The sequence below is a fragment of the Protopterus annectens genome, chromosome 1.part1 (assembly GCF_019279795.1).
Source record: "Protopterus annectens isolate FY-2018-M chromosome 1.part1, PAN1.0, whole genome shotgun sequence".
NCBI classification, from domain to species: domain Eukaryota; kingdom Metazoa; phylum Chordata; order Ceratodontiformes; family Protopteridae; genus Protopterus; species Protopterus annectens.
In genome coordinates this window covers 219381753-219407846 of record NC_056726.1, presented here as the reverse complement: position 1 = coordinate 219407846, position 26094 = coordinate 219381753, and the positions used below count along the sequence as shown (strand labels likewise).

General features: G+C 38.9%; 1 protein-coding gene across 1 annotated transcript in view; it reads right to left on the bottom strand.

Annotated features, from left to right (window-relative positions):
- Positions 1-26094, bottom strand: part of RFX6 (regulatory factor X6) — a 707859-nt gene that overhangs the window by 58370 nt on the left and 623395 nt on the right. Inside the window, exon 9 of the mRNA XM_044074222.1 lies at positions 15034-15237. Within this exon, the coding sequence (XP_043930157.1) occupies positions 15034-15237 (204 nt within the window). The remainder of the gene's footprint in view (positions 1-15033; positions 15238-26094) is intronic.

Here is a 26094-nt window from a genome sequence, read left to right as displayed (position 1 = left end):
CAGCAGTTTCTCTTTATATTACGGGCTAGACTAAGGTCCCTGGAATGGGTGACTCTAGTACCATATGACTTACAGATGTGCAGTATTTCCATAAGATTTGGGTCAGAGATAGCCTTGTAAACTAGACATAAGTCACCTGTAAGTAGTCTGCACTCTACTGAGTAAAATGACAGCGACTTAAGTCTGTCCATATAAGACATGTGCTGGAGACCCTGAATTTTCTTAGTTAGAAATCTCTGAGGTCTCTCAAGTTTGCTGCAGGTGTCTGATAGGGTACACACCAAAGGGAGCATTATATTCAATAATAGGCCTGATGAGGGACGGGTAAATGGGTGTTATAACCTCTTTTGCTCTTGAGGCAAAACCTTTGCTAATCAAGTGAGCAATGTAGAATGCCTTCCTCACCACAGTAGACACATGGTGGTTAAAGTTGAGGTCACAATCAACTTATGTTCCCAGGTCTCTCACTACTGAACTGGTACTTAGGGTATTATTGTTTATTTTATAATCAGAAGGGACAATGTTTTTACCAAAGGGAATGATGATGCATTTTTAGCATTTAGTTTAAGACCATGGCTTTGGCACCAATCACTGATCTGTGTAAGCCTCTTTTGAAGTTCACTGACATCACTAGGGGATTCAGTGACAGCACCCAGTTTGCAGTCATCTGCAAACATGGTTAGCCACAGCCCCTCTGTTTTGGCCTGGACTTCTGAGAAGTATATGCCAAACAAGAGGGGGCCCAGCACTGACCCTTGTAGGACCCCACAGGTGACAGGTCTGCTGGTATTGCTAAAATATCCCACTTTGACTGAGTGTTGTAGATCTGTGAGCCAGTTTGTAACCCACCTGATAACATAGGGGTTAATATTCAACTGGGTTAGTGTGTCAATGATGCCTGAATGTGGGATACTGTTGAAGGCCTTGGCCAAGTCAAGACAGGCTGTGGGCATAGCTTTGCCCGTTTCTATGGCTCTGGTCATGTTCTTGAAGAAGTCCACAAGGTTTAGCAGGCATGACCTGCCCTTGAAAAAAATGAACTGGGATGGATCCAGGGTTTGCAGGTCACCTATATCCTTACTTATGAGGTCCATGATGATTTGTTCTATTGCCTTACAGATGAAGCTGGTTAAACATATGGGTCTACAGTTACTCTTGTCTGTTGCTGAGTTACGCTTGTGGAGGGGGATAACAGTTGCTGTTTTCCATTCAGTCAGGACAAAGCCAGTACTCAGGCTCTTGTTTTACAACATTAAGAATGCAACCCAGAATGCCATCTGGTCCTATGACTGTGTTCTTAGCCTTGGAGAGAGCATTATGATTTGCTCTCTGGAGATGCAGGGAACAGGAGGAAATGATGAAGACATGGTTTTTGGTATGCTTGGGGGATAGAGGGCATGAAATTTTTGCCAAATCTCTCTGCTAGCAGGTTTTCAATTTCCACAGGGTCAGTGTGTGTAATGCCATCCACAATTAGTTCAGCACACATTTGAGTCCTACCTTTTAGGTTACAGACGTAGCTGAAGAAAGCCTTATGGTTATCCTTGGCTATGGTTGCTAAATTTTTCTCATAGTTGCTCTTTGAAAATTTTATGAGTTGTCTTATTTTCTTGTTTAGGCTAAGGATGGTGCTCTTCCAGTTTTGGGATCTCAATTTTGTATTTTTAGACAGCAGCTTCTTTCAATTATTGTATAATTTATTAATGCTAGACATCCACTGGGATGGTCTACTTTTTATTGAGGATCCTGCTTTAATCCTGCAGGAAGGGCTGTGTCTATACATTTGTGTAGATGTTTATACAGGGCATCAGTGTATACCTTAGTATAACTGTCAATGCCATCTGTGGAAACTGGAGCTTGGAAGTCCATTATACCTTCCCTTAGGAGGGTATAGTTAGCTTTGGTGAAGTTTTTCAGCCCAACTTCTCCTTTGGGGAGTTTTAGTGCTGTTGCAGCTTCAAAAATGACAGATTTATGATTGCATTTAACAAGTGCAGTCCTACACGTGAGGCATTGCATCAGTCACTCATATTGGTGAGGACCAGGTCTAAAACATTGGAGCCCCATGTGGGGTGGTGCACTATTTGTTCCAGGGTATTTCCATTAACAAAGTCCATGAACTTTTGTGCGAGTGAGTTTGGGATCATATATGTTTCTCAGTTAATAGAAGGATAGTTGAAGTCACCCATAATTAGGGTGTTTGTTTGTAACTTAATTGTCCCAAGTAAGGCTAAATAAGCTGTGTGGGCATGTTGGTTCATGGAGGGGAACCTGTAACTGATGATGATCCTTGGTAATCTGGACTTGGAGTAGCTCCACAGAATTTTCTTGTCTAATCAGTCAAGACGTACAACTATCTTTAATGAAGATAGATACTCCACCTCCTTTGGTTCTCACACCTTCAATTTGCAGTCTGAAAGTGTGGAAGGTATTGTAGCCTTGCAAGGCCAAGGTACTTTCTGTGGTCTTGAGTCAGGTTTCTGTGACTGCACAGACATCAACATCTTCCATGGAGATGAGCACTTCCAGAGACTGCAGTTTCTAATTTAAACTCCTAGCATTTAGCAGGATGACCTTTAGTATCTTTGTGTTTGATATTATCAAGGCAGGCATTTTGTTGTCATGACCTTGTCTAAAAAAGGCATTATGGAGGAGGTAAGTGCCTTTGTCAGCAAATGAAAGCCTAGAGGTGCCAGGTGAAGACCCTCTCTGGGCAAGCAGCTTGGTCTATCCACCATGCCATCCCAGGCTGACAGTAACTGGATCCCTTAGAATGACACCAGAAACTAAGCCAATTATTGAAGTCAATCATTTTCTGTTTATATTGTGGTATCATCCTAGGTGAGGGTAAAAAGCTGCTCAAAGCTAGGGACCTACCCACCTGGGACACATATTCAGAGAGCTCAATCATGTCTCTCTGCATATAGTGAAGAGAGGTATGTCTCAAGTCATTCACACCAACATGAACTATGATGGAGTCATAACAGTACTTGTTGTTGACAGACTTGAGTGCATGTGTAATCTGGTGAATCCTTGCACCAGACAGGCAGCTGACCGTAACCTACTCTTTATTCAACCTGGTGAGTGGGGTGTCTGTATGTCTCACTATATAGTCACCTACAACTAAAATATTTGGAAGAGTTGTGTGTTGCCTTAAGTACTTATTTCATGAGACACAGGTGCTAGCGTTTTAATGTGTATCGGGTGCTTTGGGTGTTGTGTTAGGTGCAGCATGTTTGTGTTTTGGAGATCTCTGGTGTTTAGGTAGGTTTCTAGAGAGTTCTTCTGCATATAAATGTGTTGAGTGCATATTATGGGTAGGAGTCATGGTGTGTGAGCTGACAACCTGTTTAGTATTGCTGTTCTGGGCATGAGACAGCAGTGATTCCAGATTCGTATTGTAGGAGAATCTCTTGCAAATTGCATTTGAGTGATTTAAGAGTAAGGGGATGTCAGTCTACATGAGGCAGTTGCTACACTGCCTCAAAAACCCCATGTCCACCAGGATGACAGGATAAACAGCGGGAAACTGACAGTGCATAATGCAAGGTTTGAACCTGGTATCTCAGCAGATAAGGAGAGTCTGATGTTGATAGGTAAGTGGTAATATCTCTGCTTGGTGGTTTACTGAACAGCTGAAAGCTATTCAAGAACTGCTGTGCTAGATAGAAGCGACTTCTAAGGGAAAAAACTTCTGTTGGTGCTTTTGCATCTATAACCACCAAGAGTTACTCCCTCTGTGTGGTGATGCACGAAGGTGTACTATGGGCAAGCAAGAGCAAAGCAGCTAATACAAATACACATAAAACAAAACTTTATGAGGCTGATAAAAGTTTCTTAAACATATTTTATCATTTACGATATGGGGGGGGGGGTTACCTAACCACTGTCAGTAAGTACCTGTGAATACATTATGTAAAGGGATGCATTTGAAGTGCATTTTTGAAGCTTTTAATGGTTTCTGGGTTTCTGATGTCAGTAGGTAGTTGGTTCCAGGTAGCATGTCCCAATCTAGAGAAGGCTCTCTCATCTACATCAGTTTTACACAGTGGGTGTACCAGAAAAAAACTGCTGCCATGGGTACTTCTGAGTTCATGAGGGTTGTCTTGTAAAAACTCCTGGGGGAGGGGGGGCAGTGACCCTTATAAATTACAATTCTTAAAAGACAAATGGTCTTATGGGACACTAAAAGATGTCTGTAATTGTTTAACATTGCAAAGGTGCACCAGGCAGGGATATGCTGACAGAATGCATTTGCAAATGTTACTGTCAATAGTCTGTACTCTGTGTGTATTGTGGGAAGTCAGCATAATGAGAAAATAAAGGTCATGTTTTAATTTGGATATTAAAATATTTTTGGCAATGGGCCTATGAACAGTGGATGACAGAAGTGTCTGATCCTGTATAACAGTTTTAATTGAGCAAGGACTTTATAGGTGCATAAGCTGATAAGTATATACTAGGATAATGACTACCAGTGCCTTTGTAAGTTTAGCTGCACAACCCAACCAAACTGTGTTCCCATGTAACATGGGTGTCTATTTGGAGGGGTATATTACTTAGGAGGTTACTAAAGGTTTAGAGGGGAAGTGTTAGTTAAGGAATATTTAACATCTGCCTCTTTTTATCAGAGACATGGGGGTCAGACCGGGAGTGAATTTTTGATTGTTCCAATTGCTCTTATACCTGATTAGGTACATGCCAAAGAGGGCATTGTACTCAATGATGGCTTTGATAAGGGCAGAATAAAGTGACACTATAACTTCTGTGGACTTGGATGCCATACCCGTACTTATAAGTTAGGTGACACTGAATGATTTTCTTACTATTTTGGCTACATGTCATAGGAGGATAGGAGGTTACTAGGCTAATGGCCCCAGGGCCCTTACAAGCCTAGCCAAGTTCAACCGGTGTTCCTAAGGGTGTCTGGTTAAAGCTGGACAAAGGCAAGCTAGATTACTGTCTACATATGTTCTCAGATCCCTAACAAAAGGTTAGCTCTTAGTGGTGCCTTACTGGTGGAGTAATCAGTCTGGGTGGATATTTTCCCAAAATGCACTATAATGCAGTTATTAGCATTGATTTTTAATGGACAGCTTTGGGGCCAGTCATATGCTTGTGTTAGACCCTATTATATCTCCCAATTTGCAGTTGTCTGCAAACATGGTGAGCCAGAAGCCTTTGATATAAGCCTTGACACCGAGAAGTAGATGTCAAACAAGAGCATGCCTAACACTGAGTCTGGAGGTACTCTGCTGGCAACAGGCCTCTTGAAGGATGTGGTCTCATCAATTCTAATGTTTTAGGTCCTATCTGAGAGCCATTTGGCAATCCAGTGAGTCAGATATTGATTTCAGTAAGTTTGTCAACAATACCTAAATGGGGTATTGTACTGAAATCCTTAGCAAGGTCTGGGTAGGTTGTATGCACCATTTTTCCCTCAGCCATTGCCTTGGTGACCCTCTCAAAATAGTCTACCAGGTTAAGTATGTATGACCTTCCTTTGACAAAACCAAACTGGGATGGGTCTAGTGTCTGTAGGTTGCCAATGTCTTTGCTGATCATTTTACCAGGCTTAACCTGTTTCACCCATCCTCACCTCACCCTTTCCACCCTCACTTCCCACTCTTCACTTTCCCTGTATCTCTTTTGCTTACTGAACTTATGGGAGTATAAAGATTATAAGTATAGCAACATTAAGCAAAGCAATGTGCAGTACCAAGCAGGCATTTCTGAGATATAGTGCCACAGTATACTAAACCGTGCAAAAAGTCTACTGTCTCAAATGGGTTTTCATTATTAACTGTAACTGTCAAAATATGTATTGCTGTACGATCCTGTGAGCTTTTTATTAACTTGAACTGTGATAATATGTACTTACTGTGTGATTTTATTTTCTCTGATTGTTTCATTAATGTTTAAAATACATAATGTTTACATTACTTATTGTTATGTTGTTTCTGTGTGGACCTTTTCTCCATGGGCCTCCACTGAAAATGAGCAACTTGCGCAGTCGGACTTCCCTGATAAACAAATGTTAAATAAATAAATGAATAAAAACTGACATAATTAATTTCATGGCTTTGCATATTAGACTAGTCAGACTAATGGATCTGTAGTTTCTGGGGTTGACTGATAGTACACCCTTGTGAAGGGAGATAACCATTTCAGTCCTCTTTTCATGTGGCACCTAGCCTGTTTTGAAGCTATAGTTAAAAAGTGACTAAGTGGTCCTGACAGGTCATGTTTCAAGCTATTTAAGAGGCAACCTGGGATACCATCTCAGCATACTGAGGCTGTGTCTTTGGCCTAGAGAGTGACAAAATGACCTGCTTCCTGCTAATAGTTGAGGGGGTTGCTAGTAGGGACTTCACAGGGGATATCTGTATTTGGGTCTATATTACAACATTGTGGTTTCAAACCTTCGAATGTTCTAATATCGAACCCTACGGAGCGAAAACTTAAAATATCAAAGTAACATAAACCCAAATTTTTTCCTAGGGAAAGAATTCGGTTGTTCGTTTCTGTTGCTTTGGTATTTTCAGTGCTGTGGTGGAAAGTTATGGGTCAGGTTTAGGTAAGTGTGCAATTGTGTGGATGTGAGGGTTAGGGAGGGTTAGGTGAGTTAGGGTTAGGGTGCGGGTTAGGTATGTGTGCAATTGTGTGTACGTGAGGGTTAGGACAGGTTAGGTGAGTTAGGGTTAGGGAGAGGGTGAGGTGTGTGTGCGATAGTGACGGACCTTAGGGTTAGGGTTTGGGTTAAGGTAAGTGGATAGTTAGTGGTTTGTGTATAGTTTAGTGTAGGGTTATGTGTAAGATTTTAGGTCTATGTGTGTGGATTGCTGTTTGTTTGGTGTGCTTGTGTTGTGTGTATGTGTTTTGGAACAGCAATTTTTTTCCCTAGGAAAAAAATTGCTGTTCTGACAGTTCAAGATTGTAAGCTTTCGCTTACATAGGGTCACTTAATCACTGTTCACTTCTTTAAGTGGTCGGTGATCTAATATAGACCCCTGTATTTGTGGTGAAGGAGAAAGTAGGGTCAAGTATGAAGTATAAGTACCTCAGTTCAGTGGCATTAGGTATCATGATTGGCATCATAAAGTGTCAGTGACATGACACGTAGAGCACTCACCTTTGGTGCATAAGGCTATGGGTTCTATTCTCACACCAGTTAGATTGATTGCTGACATTGCAGTGCATCATAAAGGGGTTGGGGTGCTGCACTGCTAGTAAAACCACAAGCACCAACCAGTAACAAAAGAAAAGGAAGAAGTCTTCAGAGTCAAGTGCCGCAGAAAGGCTTTATTTACAATAACACAAGTTGAGCGCTTTCGCCCACAGGTAATAGGACTTCTTCAGAACACAGTCTTGTAGTGCTGCACTGCTGAGTTTACTGTCCTTTAGATGAAATGTTAAACTGAGGTTTCATCTGCGTGAGTTGGTGGTTGCTCAAGTGGATGTAAAAGATCCCACTGCACCTATTGAAAAGAGTAGGGGAAGTTTCCTGATTACCTGGACAAATTTCTCCTAGTACTATAAATACCACCTCAGGTCTGCTAGCCTAGTGAGACTAACATGGTCAATAAAAAGATAAACAAATAAAATTTTCCAGTTAAGATCTGTTAAGAGAAGAGGAAGCACAGAGAGTAATTTCTTGGCTGAGGTGAAGACCATGACATTAGTTTTCTTATAGGTTCATGGATAAGTGCTAGGCTAGATGTCTTTGCAGGGCATTTTAAGCCTAGCCACTTTCCCATTTTGTCGTCAAAATGACCTATCCCATTTGGTTACAGGTTGGCCTTAGGGTTAATTAAAAGCTTGCTAGACATGGACCAGGTGCATAATTTTATAAAGTTGTCCTGTGAATTGGTTTGCAAGTCATAGTGGTTAGTACAGGACTACAGGAGCAGCAAGCCATCTGCATACATTATTAATTTAAGACTTGGTATTTCTAGGGGGAGATCATTGACACTGAGGGAGAAGATTACAGGACCTAGTACAGAACCTTGTGGTACACCAGTATTAAGTGTAACTGCAGTAGAGTATGACATGCTACTATGGACTTGGAAGGTTCTGTCTTTTAGATAGTTGTGAAACCAGCAAATAATGTTACCTCCAAAGTTAAGTCTTGACTTTATTGAAAAGAAGGCTATGGTTGTCTGTTTCAAAAGCCCTTGTCATGTTAACAGAGATATGCAGTAATGAGTCCCTCATTCAGGTTGCAATAAATAGTGTCAGTGACCATTACAAGGGCAATGATGGCACTAAGGCATTGTGAAAGCCACACTCTGCCTAATATAAAAGGCCATAGCTGTTAATGTGATCAAGTAGTTGTAAAAGGCCACAGGTTAGTAATGGGTCAGTCCATTAGGAGAACTGACTTTAGGTAGTGGGATTATAAGAGAATGTTTGAAGCACTTTTGTTAAAAAGAACCAGTTAGAATAATGGTTAAGGTCTTCACCTCCCATGAACAAAATACAACGTTTGATCCTAACCTCTGGCCAATGCCTATATGAAGTTTGCATGTTATCCTTGGGTATACGAGGTTCCTACCACTACCCAAAAACATTCTGAGTGTTTCCTCCTCAAATTTACAGAAGAATGGAGCTGTGGTCAGCAATACAGACTCTACATGGAGCCCTATAAGGGGAAGAGTTGTATAGATTGACCATTTTGGGCATCGACAATGGTGCACAGTATCCTCAAGATACAAGAACATGGATCAAGAACTGCATGCCATGTTAGATTTAACAAATTAACAGTGTAAAAATTGGCTCTAGATGACTTGGTTGTGCAGACTATTGTTGCCAAATAAGCATGGGCATTTACTAGTGATAAGTGGGGTGAGGACCTAGCCTACTCTGATCTATACCAGAAACCCATGCTAACAGTTTGAGGGGAGTATGTGCCACAACTGGCCAGTGTGGGCCTGCTGTAATTCCTAGCAGCCAGTGTCCAGTGAGTAAAAGCTGGACTTAAAACCCATCAACCTGCCAAACATGAACTAAGAATTGCTGCACCCGATGTCGATTCACTGATAGGACGGAACTTGGAAGTGGATGACATGATGGGAAGGAGAAGTCTGTACATCTTAAGAATTCAGGAGACCAGAAGGATAGGAAGTGCAGAAAAGCCACTTGGCTTGTGGTGCAGAGTCTTCTACACAGAAAGATGACAAACTGGAAATGGTGTGGGAACTGTGGTGAGGGAAGTCTACAGAAGACACTAAGGTATGTCATCAGAATTAGTGACAGACTTGTGGCAATCAGACTCCACTGTAAGAGTAGGGTAGTGTTGATAATCTCAGCCTAAGCCCCACAACAGGGTTGTGATAATAAGGAAAAGAGCTCATTCAGACAGCAGTTGCAGGACCTACCTAGATAAAGCAGGTGTTGATAATGGGTGACCTGAATGCACATACTGGAACATACAGAACAACTTCTGTCTTGCAAATGGCTTGATGGTGCCCAACACATAGTTCATTAACATAGACAGTCATACGATCACATGCAAGAGTGGCCAACATGCAACTCAGGTAGAATTCCCAATAGTAAGGCAAGGGCGCTGGGGTAGAATCAGTGATTGCAAAGTCATCCCCAGTGAAGCAGTTGGCCAACAGTATAAACCACTGGTTGCCACAATTAGCTGCAAGCAGTGGTCAGAGAAAGCTCTAAGATCAACAGAGACTAGACAGAAGACCTTGAATTTAACTGCAGAGAAAGCACAAGAGTTCAAGGAATTACTAAGTGCTCTAGCACTTCAGAAAAATGAGGAAATAGGTGGAGTTGAAGAAGAATGGCAGCACCTCAAAACAGCATGTGTGAAGATTGTAGAACAGGTATGTGGCCAAGCCAGGTATGGAAATAAGGTACATAAGGAAAGCTGGTGATAAAATGCAGTAGTCCAGAAGTTATCAAAAGAAAGAAATGCAGGAAAAAGTGGGAGATATGAAGATGGACCTGGCAAATAAGGAAAACAAATAGGCTAAGAGAAGAGTTGCAGTATCAAACAACAGGGCACTACAGGCACTCTAGCAGCATCTGGAAAGAGACTCTGTAGATGATGCAAATCACACAAAGACAGAAAGATAAAGAAGACAGTCAGACAACCTTAGCAAGGGATGCCAGTAATAACCTACTCACTATAGCAAGGGATGCCAGTAATAACCTGTTCACCAATCCACCAGAAATCAAAGACAGATGGAAATATTACTTTCAGCAGCTTCTGAATGAAGAAATCCCTACAGAAGCTGCACAACCCCAGACAAAGTAGCCCACACTAGAAGAAGTAAGAACAGTATTAAGGAAATGAAATCAGGGAAAGCAGCAGGATCAGATGAGGTCACAGCAGATAGGGGAGAAATGGCTCCTGAGGGTACTCATAGCAGTGTGGAGAGAAAGGCATATCTCAGATGGCTAGATAACAGGAATACTAGTACCAGTGTACAAGAACAAAGGGGGCATTCACAACTGCAGGCAGTATAGAGGTATCCAACTCCTATCACACTGCATGAAAGTTCTGGAGACGGTGACTGATAAATATGCAGAGTAGCAGAAAGTAAGATGGGAGATTAGCAGTTCAGATTCATATTCAGATCAGAATGCAACACAACTGACCTGATGTTTGCAGTAAGACAGACAGTTTAGAAGAAGCTTGTGATGACGAAACAGTCCAACTGGGCAATCCTAGACTTGATGAAAGCATATGACTAGGTTTCAAGAAAGCTGATCTAGCAGTCCTGTGCTGGTTTGAAGTCCCAGAATCATTGGTAGAATTACTGCAGGCTTTGTACAAGGGCCCAATTACTCATGTACAAATACTGTTTGGTCTCACAGAGGTGTTCCCAGTGGGAGTGGGTGCACATCAGGATTCAACTCTGGGCTTACTGCTGTTCATACTGGTGATGGCCTACATCAACAAACAAATCGAAGGGGACAGATCAACAGAGTTTCTGTATGCAGATGTGGCATTACTGGCAGACTCTGAGCAAGATTTCAGCAAAGGTTAGGGGAATGGAATGCAAAACTGAAATCACAAAGAATGAAAGTGAGTACTGCGTACAGATAAGACAGCTGTAATGGCAGCAAATGCAGGAAATCAAAAGAAGCTGAAAATACAGATAGAAGGGAACATAGTGGAACAGGTTAACAGCTTCATGTATCTGAGAGGGGTGGTTGAGGAGAAGCAAAGTCTAAATGAGGAGGTCAAGGCAATAATCAGAGGGCTACATCCAATTGGTAAAAATTGGCAGGTGTAGTGTATGCCCGAAGAATGCCAAAGAAGCTGAACAGTAAGGTGTACAAAACAGTGGTGTGATCAGTACTACCGTATGGCACAGAAACCTAAGCAGTAAAAGCACAGCAACTGAGGAAGCTAGAGGTGATGTAGATGAAGTGCCTTAGGCAGGTGGTAGGATGCACCCTTTTTGACAGATGAAGAAATGAGAACATCAGTGCAGAAGCCATAGTAGCTGCAGTTGTAGAGTAGGTCAAATAAAACAGATTACAGTGGTTTGGACACTTGTGCAGAAAAGCAAATGACAGTCTGGTGAAGAAGATTTGGGACAGACAGGAAGAAGGCAAGAGGAAACAAGGGCATCCAGAAAAAGAAATGATATACTGTATGTGAGAAGACCTGCGACAGGCATGACTGGCAGAAAAAGGCAGGAGAGTAGTACTGAATCAAAAAAGATGGTGACAGTTGACACACCACCCCGACCCCATGAAAAATGGGAAAAAGGGGATTGATGATGATGTCTGAATGCTGGTGAGACACAGAGAGACTGAATATATGAGTAAGGGGTTTATTGATTTTTTTCAGCTGTTGGCCTTTGGAAGGTGGGATGATATTTGCTGGATTCTGATCCCCAACTGTTAAGTCTGAGTAGTAGGGACTTGGTCTGTTTTAATGAAATTTCAGAGAAGTGAAAAGTTGCTGTATAAGAGGGTACACAATATAAAACAGAGGATGAAGGTTCCTGTTATTCATTTTGGGGGAAGTAAATGGTTGAAAATGCTTTAGTTATATCAGTTTTAGTGGTCACAGTCATTAACAAAGGTGGAGGGGGTTAATGTTGTTCCACTTTTTATACATGAAGAGTTCTTTACAGAAAAGAACGAGTGCATATGTTATACCATCTCTGAAAGCCATTAAAGCACTTAATGAACTCTCTCAATCCAACAATAGCATACTTCTCAACAGCTTTGCTTAAAAATTCTGGACAAATCCAAAAATAATGGTGGGACAGAGGATCAAATCATTGACAGCTTTTAAATATTGCCATAGTTCACTTCAAAAGTTTATAGAACAGCATGTTTTATATCAACATGTATTTTATGAATAATACGAAATATGAAACTCTGACATTTGTCTCTACTGACTGATTGCGATCCACAATAAATTATCAGAAAATTAAAACTTTTATGAGGAACACAGCAAAAATATTAGGCAACATCATGGGCAAGCAAAAATGTGTAGTAGGTAGAGAAAAAAATGCTCCTCTGGCAAAAGGCAAAACAGCTTTTAAAAATGTTTAAATACCTTGATCTGTCACATGGTTTTGTTTACACCTTTAGCAGAGTGAAGGTATAACAACCTTTCAAAGCTATTTTACTTTCTCCCACTGTTCTTTGCCAGACAGTACTGTCCCTATTGCAAGATCCAATCTTAACAGTGCATAGGATATCCTTAACAGGATTTTATTAAGCACCCCTTGCTCAGACCTGTTGGGTCTCATGCTAGGGAAATATTTGGCAAGTTTTTCTTTTTCTGATTTTGGAGTGCAATCTTGGTGTTACATGCACTGCATGTACATCTACCTACATCATTTCATGTTTCTCTCAACTGACCAGCTGTCACATATTCTGCACTGTTCGGTTATTGACTGCATTTGACCAGTACATAAAAAGCACTAGATGTGTTATCATTGTCTAATAGCAGTCTGCTATTTAAGTCACCTAAGCAAAGAAAATTATTTGCGAGATTTAAAGATGTGCAATGCACTTTGTAATTCTGGTCTCCTCAGGAATCTCAGTGTGTTATGTCTAAGCAAGTTAGACACTGCTGTACTGCTAACCAATAGAGCGGCACCAGCCAGTAGCACTACTGCTGTTTCTCTGGAGAAAGCTGCATGCAAGTGTACAAGGCTTGGGATGCTGTTAATACAAATTAATGAAGTGCTCTTCCATAGAAATTTTTCTGACATCAGAGTAGAATGCTAGAATGATTCAAAGAATAGGTAATGTTGGGGTAGGGAAACAAAAAAAATGTTCATCTTTTGACAACATGTACCTATTGACCTCTATCACAGCAGTGGCACTGTTAATGCCGCAGCAGTTAAGTATGACAAATCTGTGTGTTCGTGTAGCTGTCGAGATGTGTGTGTGTGTGTGTGTGTGTGTGTGTGTGTGTGTGTGTGTGTGTGTGTGTGTGTGTGTGTGTGTGTGTGTGCATAAATGCAGGTGTGTTTTAGTGGGTGTCTGTTCATCTACATTGATTGGGCTGGAAGGGAGCACTAGCCCACTTCAGTCAGCTGCCCTTTTGCTCGACTCAGACATATGATAATAAGCCACTAATGAGATGGTTCAGTGCAGCTTGTATCATGTCTCTGAATCACAGAATATCTCAGTCACATTACTGGTCACAGTGGCATTGTCCAGACGGTGCTTGCAGCAGTATTTTTCTAAATCACTGTCTGTGTTCAGTAGATCCCTAGTGTTGAAAATAGTTATTAGTTTGGCACAGTAAGCAAATCTTCAACTGGTCACTAACAATAAACTAACAGTGAGAATCAAACTAACCAAAAACTGTTTCTGTGCTGATTCCACTTCTTATGCATACATAACATGCTGTTTATGGATAGTAGTTGTCTCTTGTCCTCTGTATCAAGCATATCTCTCACGCTTGCCCAGGCTGTTTGATAAAATCATACCCAGGATGAAGAATGTGCTTTTGTTAATGCTCTGGAAAAATACAGTCTGATCTTAGAATTGACAAGAATGCAGAAATTTCTGGCAGTTCTTACATAATAAATAAAAAATTAGAAATCATGCAAAATATCTAATATCAAGTAAACAGCAGAAAATGCTGGGAAACCAGTTACTTAGGCAAACTGAAAACTGAAGGCAGTTAAATACATTCTGAAGCAATGCAAATAAATAACTAAAACACATACATCTTAAGCATATCTTTTCTGATATATCCTGTGCCATTCATAAAAATGCTTAGCTTCATTACATTTTATAATATTAGGTTACTGACTGTGGAGCTTTGACTTCATACTGTTCTTCACTTTCTATAATCATTGCCAGATGAAGGAACTGTTCAATTCATCTTTATATATATATTTTTTGTTAATTTGTCTTTTAATTCAGTAATTTTTGCACTGTTACCCTATGTGGACAGTGCAGAGCACTGGAACTTTGAAAAGCCAAATCTCACTTACTTGTAAGTTAAAAACTCTGTAAATCACCAGGCAGTGTCACATATCCAGTGCTGACCATGAATGCTATGACTGCTTACATAATAACTGAAATACTTCTTCTCTTTTCTCTTTACTACTCAAACTATAGGCTCTTACTTTCTCATAGATCTAACTTTCCTCCTTATAATCTGGATGCTAAGGTTATAATATTTTCCATCTCTGTTCCTTAATAGACGCAAAATGTAAAATGCAAATTTTATATAACTGTTATTCAAAGACTAGCATTATCTCTGTCAGGTAACCTGTACTTTATATATAACTCTTTATCAAAAGTCTTGGTCCTTTACCAATCACAGTTGAATTATTGTGAACAAGTATTTGCATGTGTGTACTTATAATTGACCTGTTTTTTTCATGAACGTTTTACCTGTGTCATAAGTACTTTACTATATGTTAATTGTGAAGCTTTTCTCCCCGGGCATCCACTGAAAATGGACCTGGTCCAGTTGGATTTTTCCCGGTTAACAAATGTAAAATAAAATAAAAATAAATAAAAATAAAAAATAACATTCTACTCTGTTCATTTGCCCTTTCCAAGGCAAATCCATACCTGTGAGCTGTACATCATTTGTAGTTCCACTGGAGAAAGCATCCTCGCATGCAGGATTTATGTGTGACTTTTCATTCAAATGGTAAGCTTGAACTGAAGGTAACTCATTTTTAACTGCTGTCTCAGTTGAAAGCGAACCACTTTTACTTCTGCTTGCCAGAAAACATGAGCTAGGAGAGGCAGAGAATGCTGCTTTACTAGCATCTGGAATATAAAACAGTTCTACATTGGTAAATGAACAGAAAGGAGCATTCTATTTTCTGTTCCATTAGAGAACAATGCATGAAAAACTGTCCTTGATATCACAACTATATAGTATTTTGCAGTACCTCAGACTAACATTTAAATGCACTTTACCTGTTTCCATAAAGCATCATGTCTATCTCAACAGAAAATTAAATTAAAAAAATATGGGATGCAACACACTATAGCTGATCATTCCAAACTATTCCAAATGTACATAATCCTGTGAAATAAAAATTCAAATTAAAATTATGTAATGTTATGACAGACTATGCAACACTGCCCACTTAAGAACAATGTTGTATAGTGTAAGAACTGCTGAATCTTTAAAGAGTACATCAGTACCAAGGAATATATTTAGAGCAGTTTTTACCTCATTCAGTGAAACTGTGTTCTTTAATTAAAGTAACTATTATTTTACAAACAGTTCCCTCTAAAGCACACTGCTACGTGTCAGTCCAGTGCATTGTTACATGAACTGTACTAGCAAATGTGGCAAGATTTATTTAACAATCATTTAATTTTGTTTTATCATATCAGTGATATAATTAAAATGACATGAACACAGTGACAGTAACGTAATCTCTTTAAGCAGTATGTGGGTATACATGCTGTGTGAAATCTACAATCATGTGAACATAAGCAGCAAAAACATTACGATGCATCAGAAAGACTCCTTTGGTTCCGAAGCAGTTTATAAAGTGAAAGAGTAATTCTGAAGACAAGCAACAGATGCATCAGACATCACTACCAGCCACCATTCTTACAGATATGCAGCCAATTATAATAATGCAAAGGCTCAGACGCTCTTCATTGTTATAATATAATATAACATAGCATAACATATAATATAATATAATATTATAAAGCTATATGTTAAATTTTTTATATTATCTTCTATTGTTTTATTTATCTTTAGATCTAGTTGCTAATTATAAATATAGTGAAGTACTGCCTAGATACTTATTCACTATGACAAACTGTTGTGTAGGATAAGTGTTGTGGTATGGGGTATAGAGAATAAAGATATGACTCATTAGACACATGTGTCATAGACATATGCAATGACTGGAATGCCCACAGAGATATCTTATTAAAAGAATGCCCTAAACAACATGTCCTACATGGAATGCCACAAAGCACTGTCATTATACTTGGTATCCTATAGACAGCTAACAGGTGACATATGTCTGGTACATAAGACATCGTCTGACCCAATACTGATGGGTTTATTTATCAGCAAGTCAAATGATATCAGAAATACTCAGTTTAGGTATTCAAACCTCTTCTGCAACATCAACAGAACAGTTTGGACGGGCAGGTATATCTCAAAGAGGACAGCACTGCTCTGGAACAGATCCACAACAACATAAAACAAAGCTCATTCCTCTCCATATTCGAATGCAATGGTAACTTTACTCCAGGACTGCCCCTTGTACTGCTAATGCACAGAGGCAAGAATCCCTCAGATTATCTATGGTATGATCCCAGTCATTCTCATTAGCTGTAATATATAATTATCAAAAATGGGGTGGATAAAGTCAATCTCTAATCAAATGAGATTGGTTAATTTAAGCATAAAAAGGGAAACGGGCTAGGTATAAAAAGGCCCACAAGGGCAGCTAGCCTACTGCTTACCTATGATTCTGCCACGTCTACTCTTCAGCCACTAGTGTTCTTACAGCCTCTTAGTAAATTGTCTATTGAGAATATGCAGTCAAAAGTTTTAGTGGATTTCAACTGTAAGCAGGATTGTAGACTCAATAAAAAACTTCTAGTAAACTTAATTTCCACGTGTTACGAGAGAAGAAGGCAATTTAGCAGTAATAAAAATTGCATTCCAGGTGCACTGCACGACAAAGAAAATAAACCTTCCTTATGTCAAAACGTTTTTTTTTTTTTTTTTTTTTTTACTAGGAAGCAAGAAACTCAGCAGAGTTGTTGATGCTTAAGTATCTGTGCTCAAGAACAGAGCAATAGACTGTGAATTTTGTGATCACATGACTTATTAATAAAATACTGAACTATTAGAAAAATCATTTGATGTGTGCAGGGTCAGTGAACTGACTAATTTGAAAAAAAAAGCTGCATGGAAGAGTTGAAAGGTGTGTAGAATAAAGTTGTTGACTGATTAAACTGCTAAAATGAATTCTGGTGCTTTTACATTAAATAAAATGGCACCACAAGTAAATCCAATTTGGAGGGCAGAAATAAACATGCAGTTACAGAATAAATTCTACATGTGGCCAAAAGCATAAGAAAAGGCTTTATAAAACTGAGAATCAAGAATAGAAACTTAATGGAAGTTTAAATCATTTGCCAACACAAGTAAATACAGAAATAAAACACAAATTTAAGATCTATAAGACGCAAGTGAAGAAGGATAAAAGCTTAAATTCTATGGTTGCAATTGTATTATTACCACAATGTGCTGTTAATATCAACGATAAATGCAAACAATTGCATAATTACCACAATGTGCTGCTAATATCAATGATAAAGCCTGAAGCTCTGAAATATTAAAACTTCAATTAAAAAAAATGAATTGATACAGAAGCTGAATGTAACATTATTTCTGAAGTTGCGTTTATAAAAGGGAATTTAGTTCTCTTTGTACTGTTTTATGCTGCCTGCTTACACAGTCTCAACATAAACTAAGTCTTTAGAACAGATTATGTTGCTGTACAAATGTGAATATACAAAAAAATGCTGTTAATCGGCTTAATGTATGTGTTCACATTGCTTGTAAAATGGTTGGCATAGATAATAAGATTTGAAGTGCTAAAATATGACTTCCTATTGAACTGTCAGCACTTGAAATGTAAACTGCCAACAGACTGAAAAAAAATATGGAAAAATCAAGAGAAATGTGAATCATGAACATTGCTCTTTTATTTTAAACTTCTTCTTTGCAGGAGGCAAGCCCCCCTGCACCCTTCGATGTTGGGGACATCCACAACCTCTGAACTTATATAAACCATCTCTGAGATTGCCATACCTCAGAGAAAAGGAAATATTCTGGTAATGACAATCTTGGACTGGGTATATGTCAGTCTGTTTTTTTTTTTTCACAATTCAGTCTCCATGTTTCGGGACTCACTGTAGTTGGTCCCAACATTTCAAATGGTTAAACTAAAATACAGTAGTTATGACAGACAAATATAATTCCTTGAAAGCATTTAGCTTCCTTAAATGACATTGCTGTTAAAATGAAGACATATAAATTGAATATTTCTGAAGTTAAGTTCAGTTTATGCCTAAAGGATGCAGAACAGGAGGCAACAAAGTAAACAGTATACACAAAAGGTATTTTCTGAGGTTATACAACATCAACATCGATAATAATATACAATGTGAAATGAAGTGTCAAAGCACTGTCAAGAAAGGCAAATAGTTTCATAGGAAAACATTAACTATTGCACTGTGATTGAGTTTCAGTTTGAATCCTGAGCAATATGAAGTAAAGTATTATGTTGAGAAAAGTTCCCATAAGTCTGACAGAATGTTCAGCAAAACCAACAGAATGGAATATATAGGCATCATTGTTAAGCAGACTAAATTCTCTTAAGCTCAATGCATCATTGTTAAGCAGACTGAAGTCTCTTAAGTGTTGCTGTCAGGAAATTTGAACTAGCAGTATGGGTTAACAGAAAGAATGTTATAAAAAGCTTGATAAAACAAGGACTTGCATGCATCTACACAATTATAATAAACTGATTAGAAGAGATATTACCCACTGCAGACTATAAATTTCTTATCTCAGGCAGGTTGAGAGCTAAATATGTTTAAGTTTTAGCTACAAATCAAAGCTTTTTACAAATAATACCTGATGACACTAGGTTAAAGTTTTGCATTTTAATACTCCTTTGTGCAGAATCACATTTTTGAGACTGCCATTTGGTATATCATGTTCATAGGTTCATAGGCAGGTACTAGGCTTTCGGCCCAAGGGCCTAAGTAAGCCTAGCCAACAAGGTTCCCTGGCTTATGCCACCCAAGAAAGTTATTTTCCTGTGCCACTGTTGAGCAGAGACACAGAAGTGATCCCGGGGGTGTATTTCCAATTTCTCATCCACTCATCAAGATTTTTCTTGAAGAGTGCTAATGAAGAACTTTGCTTGACATAGATGGGTAGCCTGTTCTAGAGTATGGGAAGTCTCTGGGACAGGAATCTATCCCTCCAGCATGTCCTGTTTATTGTGGTGACAAGGTTTAGGTCTGTAGAGCATGTAGCTCAGAGGGATTGGGATTTCTTTAGGTGTAGCATGTCCAACAGCTCTGGGTTTGCCATAGCTTTATATGTTAGGCAGAGATCACCTCGGAGTAGGCGGTATGCTACGGAATAAAGCTGGAGTTGTTTGAGATGGTCAGTGTAGGGCATTTGTTTGAGGCCAGTAATCCTCTTTGTGAGGTACTTCTGTGGCCTTTCCAGCTGCTGCAAATGTCTTGTGAGGTACATTCCAAAAGGGGCTTTGTACTCTATAATGGGTCTAATGAATGTCGAGTAGAGGGGAACAATGACCTCTTTTTTCCTGGATGAGAACCCTTTTATGATGAGGTGTGCCACATAGAATGACTTCCTGACTACTGTGGCAATGTGACTATCAAAGGAGAGACTACTGTCCACCTGGGTCCCAAGGTCTCATCACACATTCGGTGTTAAGTAGATTGCTGTCTATGTGGTAGTTCATGGGTACAAAGTTTTTACCAAAGGGGATGACACTGCACTTTTTGGCATTGAGCTTGAGGCCATGGCTCTGACACCAGGCATCTGTCTCAGCGAAGCCCTTCTGTAGGATGTCCACATCATTTGGGGACTTGACTATGGCTCCTAGTTTGCAGTCATCTGAGAACTTCATTAGCCAGAGTCCTACTGTGTTAGCCTGTACTTCAGAGAAGTAGATACCAAACAGGAGAGGTCCCAGGACTGAACCCTGTGGTACTCCACTTGTCACTAGTTTGAGGTCAGATTTGGAGTCTGCAACTTTTACAGTGTGGATTCTGTTAGTGAGCCAGTTGGCAACCCATCTTGTGACATAGAGATTTATACCTAGTTTAATGAGTTTAGCTATAATTCTGGAATGGGGAATGGTGTTGAAAGCCTTGGCGAGGTCAAGATAGGCTGTGTGAACCACCTTACCCTCATCTACAGCTTTGGTGACTGCCTCAAAGAAGTCAATCAATTCAGGAGGCATGATCTGCCTTTCACAAACCCGAATTGGGTGGGATCCAGAGTTTGGAGGTAACCAATGTCTTTGTTTATGAGTTCCACCATGATACATTCCATTGCCTTGCAGACCGGGCTTGTCAGGCTAATAGTTCTATAATTCCCAGGATCAGTGGTGGCTTCCCCTTTGTGGAATGGGATAACTGTCGCTGTGCGCCATTCAGTGGGCACAAAGCCTGATGCGAGGCTAGTATTGAACATGGTGCTTAAGTGGGGAGCCACTTCGTTCTGAAGTTCGTGTAAAACGCAGCCTGGGATGTTGTCCGGTCCCATGCATGCTGTATTTTTGGCTTTAGAGAGTGCAGCTTTTACCTGTGCAGTTGTGATTACAGGGACTCTGCATTTTTCCTGTATAGATATGGGCCCTTTAGGGGGTGAGGGGGGGGGTAAAGTTAGCACTGAACCTATCTGCCAGGATGTTGGCAATATCAGTTGGTTCTGTAATTTTCGTGCCGTTGTGCTGTAACTCAGGGCAGATCTGGGTGTTGCCATCGAGGTTCTTGACATAGCTATAGAATTCTTTGTGGTTGTCCTTAGAATTAGTGGCAATTTTGTTTTTGTAGCTAGCTTTGGAGGATCTTATAAAGGATCTCAGTTTCTTACTGAGGCTGACCAGGGAGCTCCTCCACTCATGGGATTTTACTCTCTTTTGCAACAGTTTCTTCCTTCTGTTGTACAGTTTGGTTATGGCAGGGGACCACCAGACTGGCTTCCTTTTTTTGGAGGATAGTATCTTGGTTCTGTTTGGGATAGCACGAGCCATGCACTCGTGTAAGTGCTTGTAGAGTGCATTTGTGTAGGATTCAGCAGTTGCAACTGTATTGTCTATCTGCATGGGTGTCATGAAGTTCACCACTTCTGTCTTAAGCATGAAGTTGGCTTTGGAGAATTTTTTTACCGTGGTTTCCTTAATGGGGGGGTGGTATATGGATATCAAGGGTGATTAGCTTAGGGTTGGATCGGACCAACGAGGAGTAGACTTCAGGTGTGGAACACTGGTCACTCATGTTGGTAATGACTAGGTCTAGGATATTGTTGCCCCTGGTGGGGGTGTGGATAAGTTGATCCAGGGCATTGGAGTGCACCTGAATTTCTTACAAAGGCAAGTTCTTAACCTAAGTAAGATTTATCAGGTGTGGAAAATATCATTCATGGCTTACTTTTGGGGATTCCACCAAGCAGCATAATGATTTAGGACTATCTGCTAGAAAGAAAACCTCTCTGACATCTAATCACACAAACTGCAACCTTGACATTTTGTTGTGTTTCATATCTGGTTATTTTATAGGTTGATGATAACTGTGTTGAGAAAGATTGTTTCAAAAAGGCAAAACAATTATACAAAGTTCTTGAGCTCTGAAAGATACTCAATCTAGACATGTACAGACTGAAAAAGGTATGTACATTATTTATTCATATCAATTCCATGAATAAATATACACCAAAACCATGATAACAAAACTTATTAGTATCATTAAAATAACCTCCTCATCAAAGCTCCAGTTAGATCTAAAGAATGTTACTCAATGTACAGAAGTAGGACATGAAAAATTAGCTTAACATGGAAATCAAATGCATACTGTATAGATATTAAGTGCTGCATTTCTTTATCTCTTGATCTCAGAATTTGTACAGTGTAACTTGTATTACTGAGATTGGTACAATGGAACTTAAAATAATATGGAATTTGGAACTTACAATATGAAATTCAGATCTTGGAATTCTGAGCACAGAATTTGCAATTTGGAAGTTACAATTTGGAAGACAGAATTTCAAGTTCTGACATCAGAACATAACATCTGGACTTAGAATTTTCAACTTAGAAATTCTACTTTGAAATATAGACTTTGAAACTGGAAAGCATAATTTGGTATTTAGAATGTACAACTTAGAAATCTGTACACCGAAATTAAAAGACTGAAATTGTGGTATTCAGAATCGCGACATACAATTTGAAGTTTAAAACATGGAGAATAAAATTTACAAATGCGTAGTATAATTTATTGTTTTGAACATGAGTTTGAAAGTTCAGAGCTTAAAATTCAGAACTTAGAATGTGAAACTTTGGATGCTGAATTTGGAACATAAAATTTGAAATACTGGAACTATTAATGAAAAAAATTGCATTTGCAACATAGAAACTGAATGTTTGGTCTTAGAAGTTAGAAGGACTTATCTAAGAAAAAAGAAATTCAGAAACAGAACTTAAGACTGTGGAACTTAGTTAGAATACTGTACAGCTTTTATAATTTGTCTAGTATATCTAAAGAGGGTAAATTCATATCAAGAAACAATGTCTTACATTAGAAAAAAGGAATTTTCCAAAGTGTTTAGTTAACTTGAACTTTCTGAATATTGACACATAATAAATTATTACAGTGAAGAGTAGCTTATTTGAATTTTTCCTAAGAAACAAATTTTAAACTGACTGTTAAAAGCCTTGAGAGGGCACAAAATATTGGACATGGTCTTCTTGTCAGGATATCAGTTTGGATACAAGTCTAATGAAAGTGATCCCTTAGCAGAAATGTCTTTAAGTGCTAACACACTTTCTATGGTCGGACTGTAGGTGGAGTATGCTTTAACAAATGATGGCTTAATTTGTAATGGCCTGAAATCCCTAAGTAGCATCTAGAACAGAAGGAGTTAATTTCCTCCAAAAGTTAAGTCAGGCTGGAGGTATAACAAAGGGAGATGAAAGCAGGGTAGACATACAGCTAAAGTGAGGTTTAAAAACTCTTCAGATGGAAAAAGAAGGTGAAAAACACTAGTGAAGCAGTCATTTCCTCCTGTGTAAAAAGGAAAGTAGTATTTTTGTCTGATAGACTGTTATTAGCACAGAGAAGTGCTACTTTTGAGGAAACATCTGAGTACAACACTGGCCAGTGCATATCTTTCGACGTTAGGATGCGTTCTGTTATATTATGGACCTGATAGGAGAAGAACATCAGTCTACTGGTGAATGGAAACTTACCTAATGTCCCTGCAGTTTACGTTTAAACCTGCAAACTTCAGAAAGAAAGAACTGAAACCTGTTTAAGACTGTGTTTCACATTCATTAAGTTTTACTACAAGAACTGCATCTTCCATTATGAAAACAAAATATGATATGAGCCCACAGCTCATACAGTACTTAGGACATTGACATAAACTGCACTCCTGTAACTGTTTGATTTTGGCAACACATTTGTTTTTACACTTGCTCATACTTCAGGTAATGAAACTTTTATTTTAAGTTATTTTGTCTTCAGTAAAGTTATTAATGTCAAACCATAACAGCTACATTTATGCCATTCCCCAGCATTGGCTAAGAGGCCCAAAGGTGTCACATATGATGAAAAAAAGCAGTGGGAAAATTATCAATTCACTGAAAAATTCAAGCTGAAAAAATGCAGTTGTGTAAGTTGCACTTAAACATAACAACAGATATTTTAATTCCACACTGTTGCAGTAGTCTTTAGGCTACATTGGTCGGGAAACAAAGCATCTGCATTCCAGCCCAATCCTCTTTCCACTTAGTCTTTCATTACCTATCCTAACAGTTCATCTTTTTATACTTCTACTCTTTCAGTCTAGGTGGCAGGTAGACTTTACCATGTACCTTTGCACAAAACCTAGGTGGCAGACAGGCTGATCTCCTTCTCATATTTGGGTACTTTTCTGTTTACACTGCCACTCCAGTAGTCTAAACAACAGTTAGGATCTACAATTTATCCTATATACACAGTCTAGGTGACAAATAGATCAATATCCTCCATATCTTGTCAGATCCATTCACTTTATAGTCCAAGTGTAAATAGACTGCACTTTCTTTTGATTCACAGATAGTTCATCCTATATACTACTACTCCAACACACTAGGTGGCAGACAGATTGTGCTACTTAAACTATGCACATATTCTAGGTGACAGGTAGGCTAACTCTATACAGGCATTGGTTGCAGGTCAGGATCAAACCTAGTACATTCTGCATGGGAAGACTATATTCTGAATTTTGCTATGCACTCATTTTGTGTACAATATTGTTGATTGAAAGACTGTGAAGTACTCTTTATTTTTTGAGCTGAGATCTTTAGCTATAATATGTTCTAATCCAGTGGGGGTGTCTGCACAAATAAGATTTTATCCTAAAAAGATCAATTGCTTCCTACAGAAACTAAATGCAAAAGATGCTCAAGAAGCTTTAATCTTAGCTTGCATTTTCTATATTTTTTTCTTAATGCATTCTGACTGGATCTTTTAAAGTTACTCTTTATGCATTCAATCTTATTTCTGAATGTTGCTATGTACTCATTTTGTATACAATCTTGTTGAATGAAAGACCATGATGCATTTTTTTGCTCTTTGAGCTTGGAGCATGGCTGAAAAGTGTCAAAAGACCTGTCCATTTACCTAGTGAACAAATAGTAAATAACTAAACAAAAATAAGTAACTGATGAATTATTTTATATCCTTGTTCCTATAAAAGTGAAACCCTGTGGTAGTGACAGAGCTGTTCATTCCTTGGATAAAAGTGATGTATCATACTTGGAGATGGAAAAAGACAGTAAAGTTTAATTTAAGGGTTTTCATGAAATCCAGCAACAGACTTTATAATGGCTCCCTAGTGAAATGTCGGCAATCAAAATGGCGAGTGCTGACAAGATGGGAAAAAAACACTGAAAGCAAGGAAAGAGTAAATCTCGAAGATCACGTTTCTTCTTTAAACTTCTTTTTTTTTTTTTTACACGGTGGAGGGCACCCCCCCCCCCCCCCAATTTATATATACCAACTCTGAGATTACCACATCTCGAGGTAATGAGAATATTCCGAGAAATGGCCATTTCAGACTTGGTATATGTAAGTCTGTTTGAAAGCCATTCAGTCTCCATGTTTCAATAGCTTTTCTAGTGGATCTCTACAATTCAAATGGTTACTCTTTACAACAGTGCATAGAGGAAACAACTCCGACTTTCTTGTTCAGAAAAAAAAATTAATGTGTGAAAGCAGTTCAACATAATATTTGTGCACTCTGGCCCAGTGTATTAGTCTTTAAAAAATTATAAATCTCTGGTGGAAACCCAGACTCTACTTATAGGGTGGTCTAATCCAGTGGGGGTGTCTACACAAATATTCAAAGTCAAAGTCAGAATAATCTTTATTATCATTCAGAAATCACACAAGTGCAAAAACTAAATGAAATTTCATGTCTCCAGACTCAGTGTGCATACAACATACAGACTACTTTCCCAGACATTTAAACATATGACACCTAACTATTACATCAAGTATATGCAGGTAGACAAATATTGCACATAATTAGAAAAATAAAAAAAATAGGAGTATAATTATCATATTAAGGCCAATTGCTTCCTACAGAAAGTGAATGTAAATGATAATTTAGAAGCTTTAATTCTAACACTTGACGTAGTTGCTGAACAGGTGGATTAACATAAAACTGAGTGGGCCAGTGCTGCCTTTTCCTTTCACTCTGGGGAAGAACAAAAAGCTTACTTTGATCTAGAATTTGTCAGTACTAATAGTTATGAAAAACTTAAATTGGAAATAGTGGGCCGTAGCATTGTTACACATGCAATAATGGCTCAAAGGTTT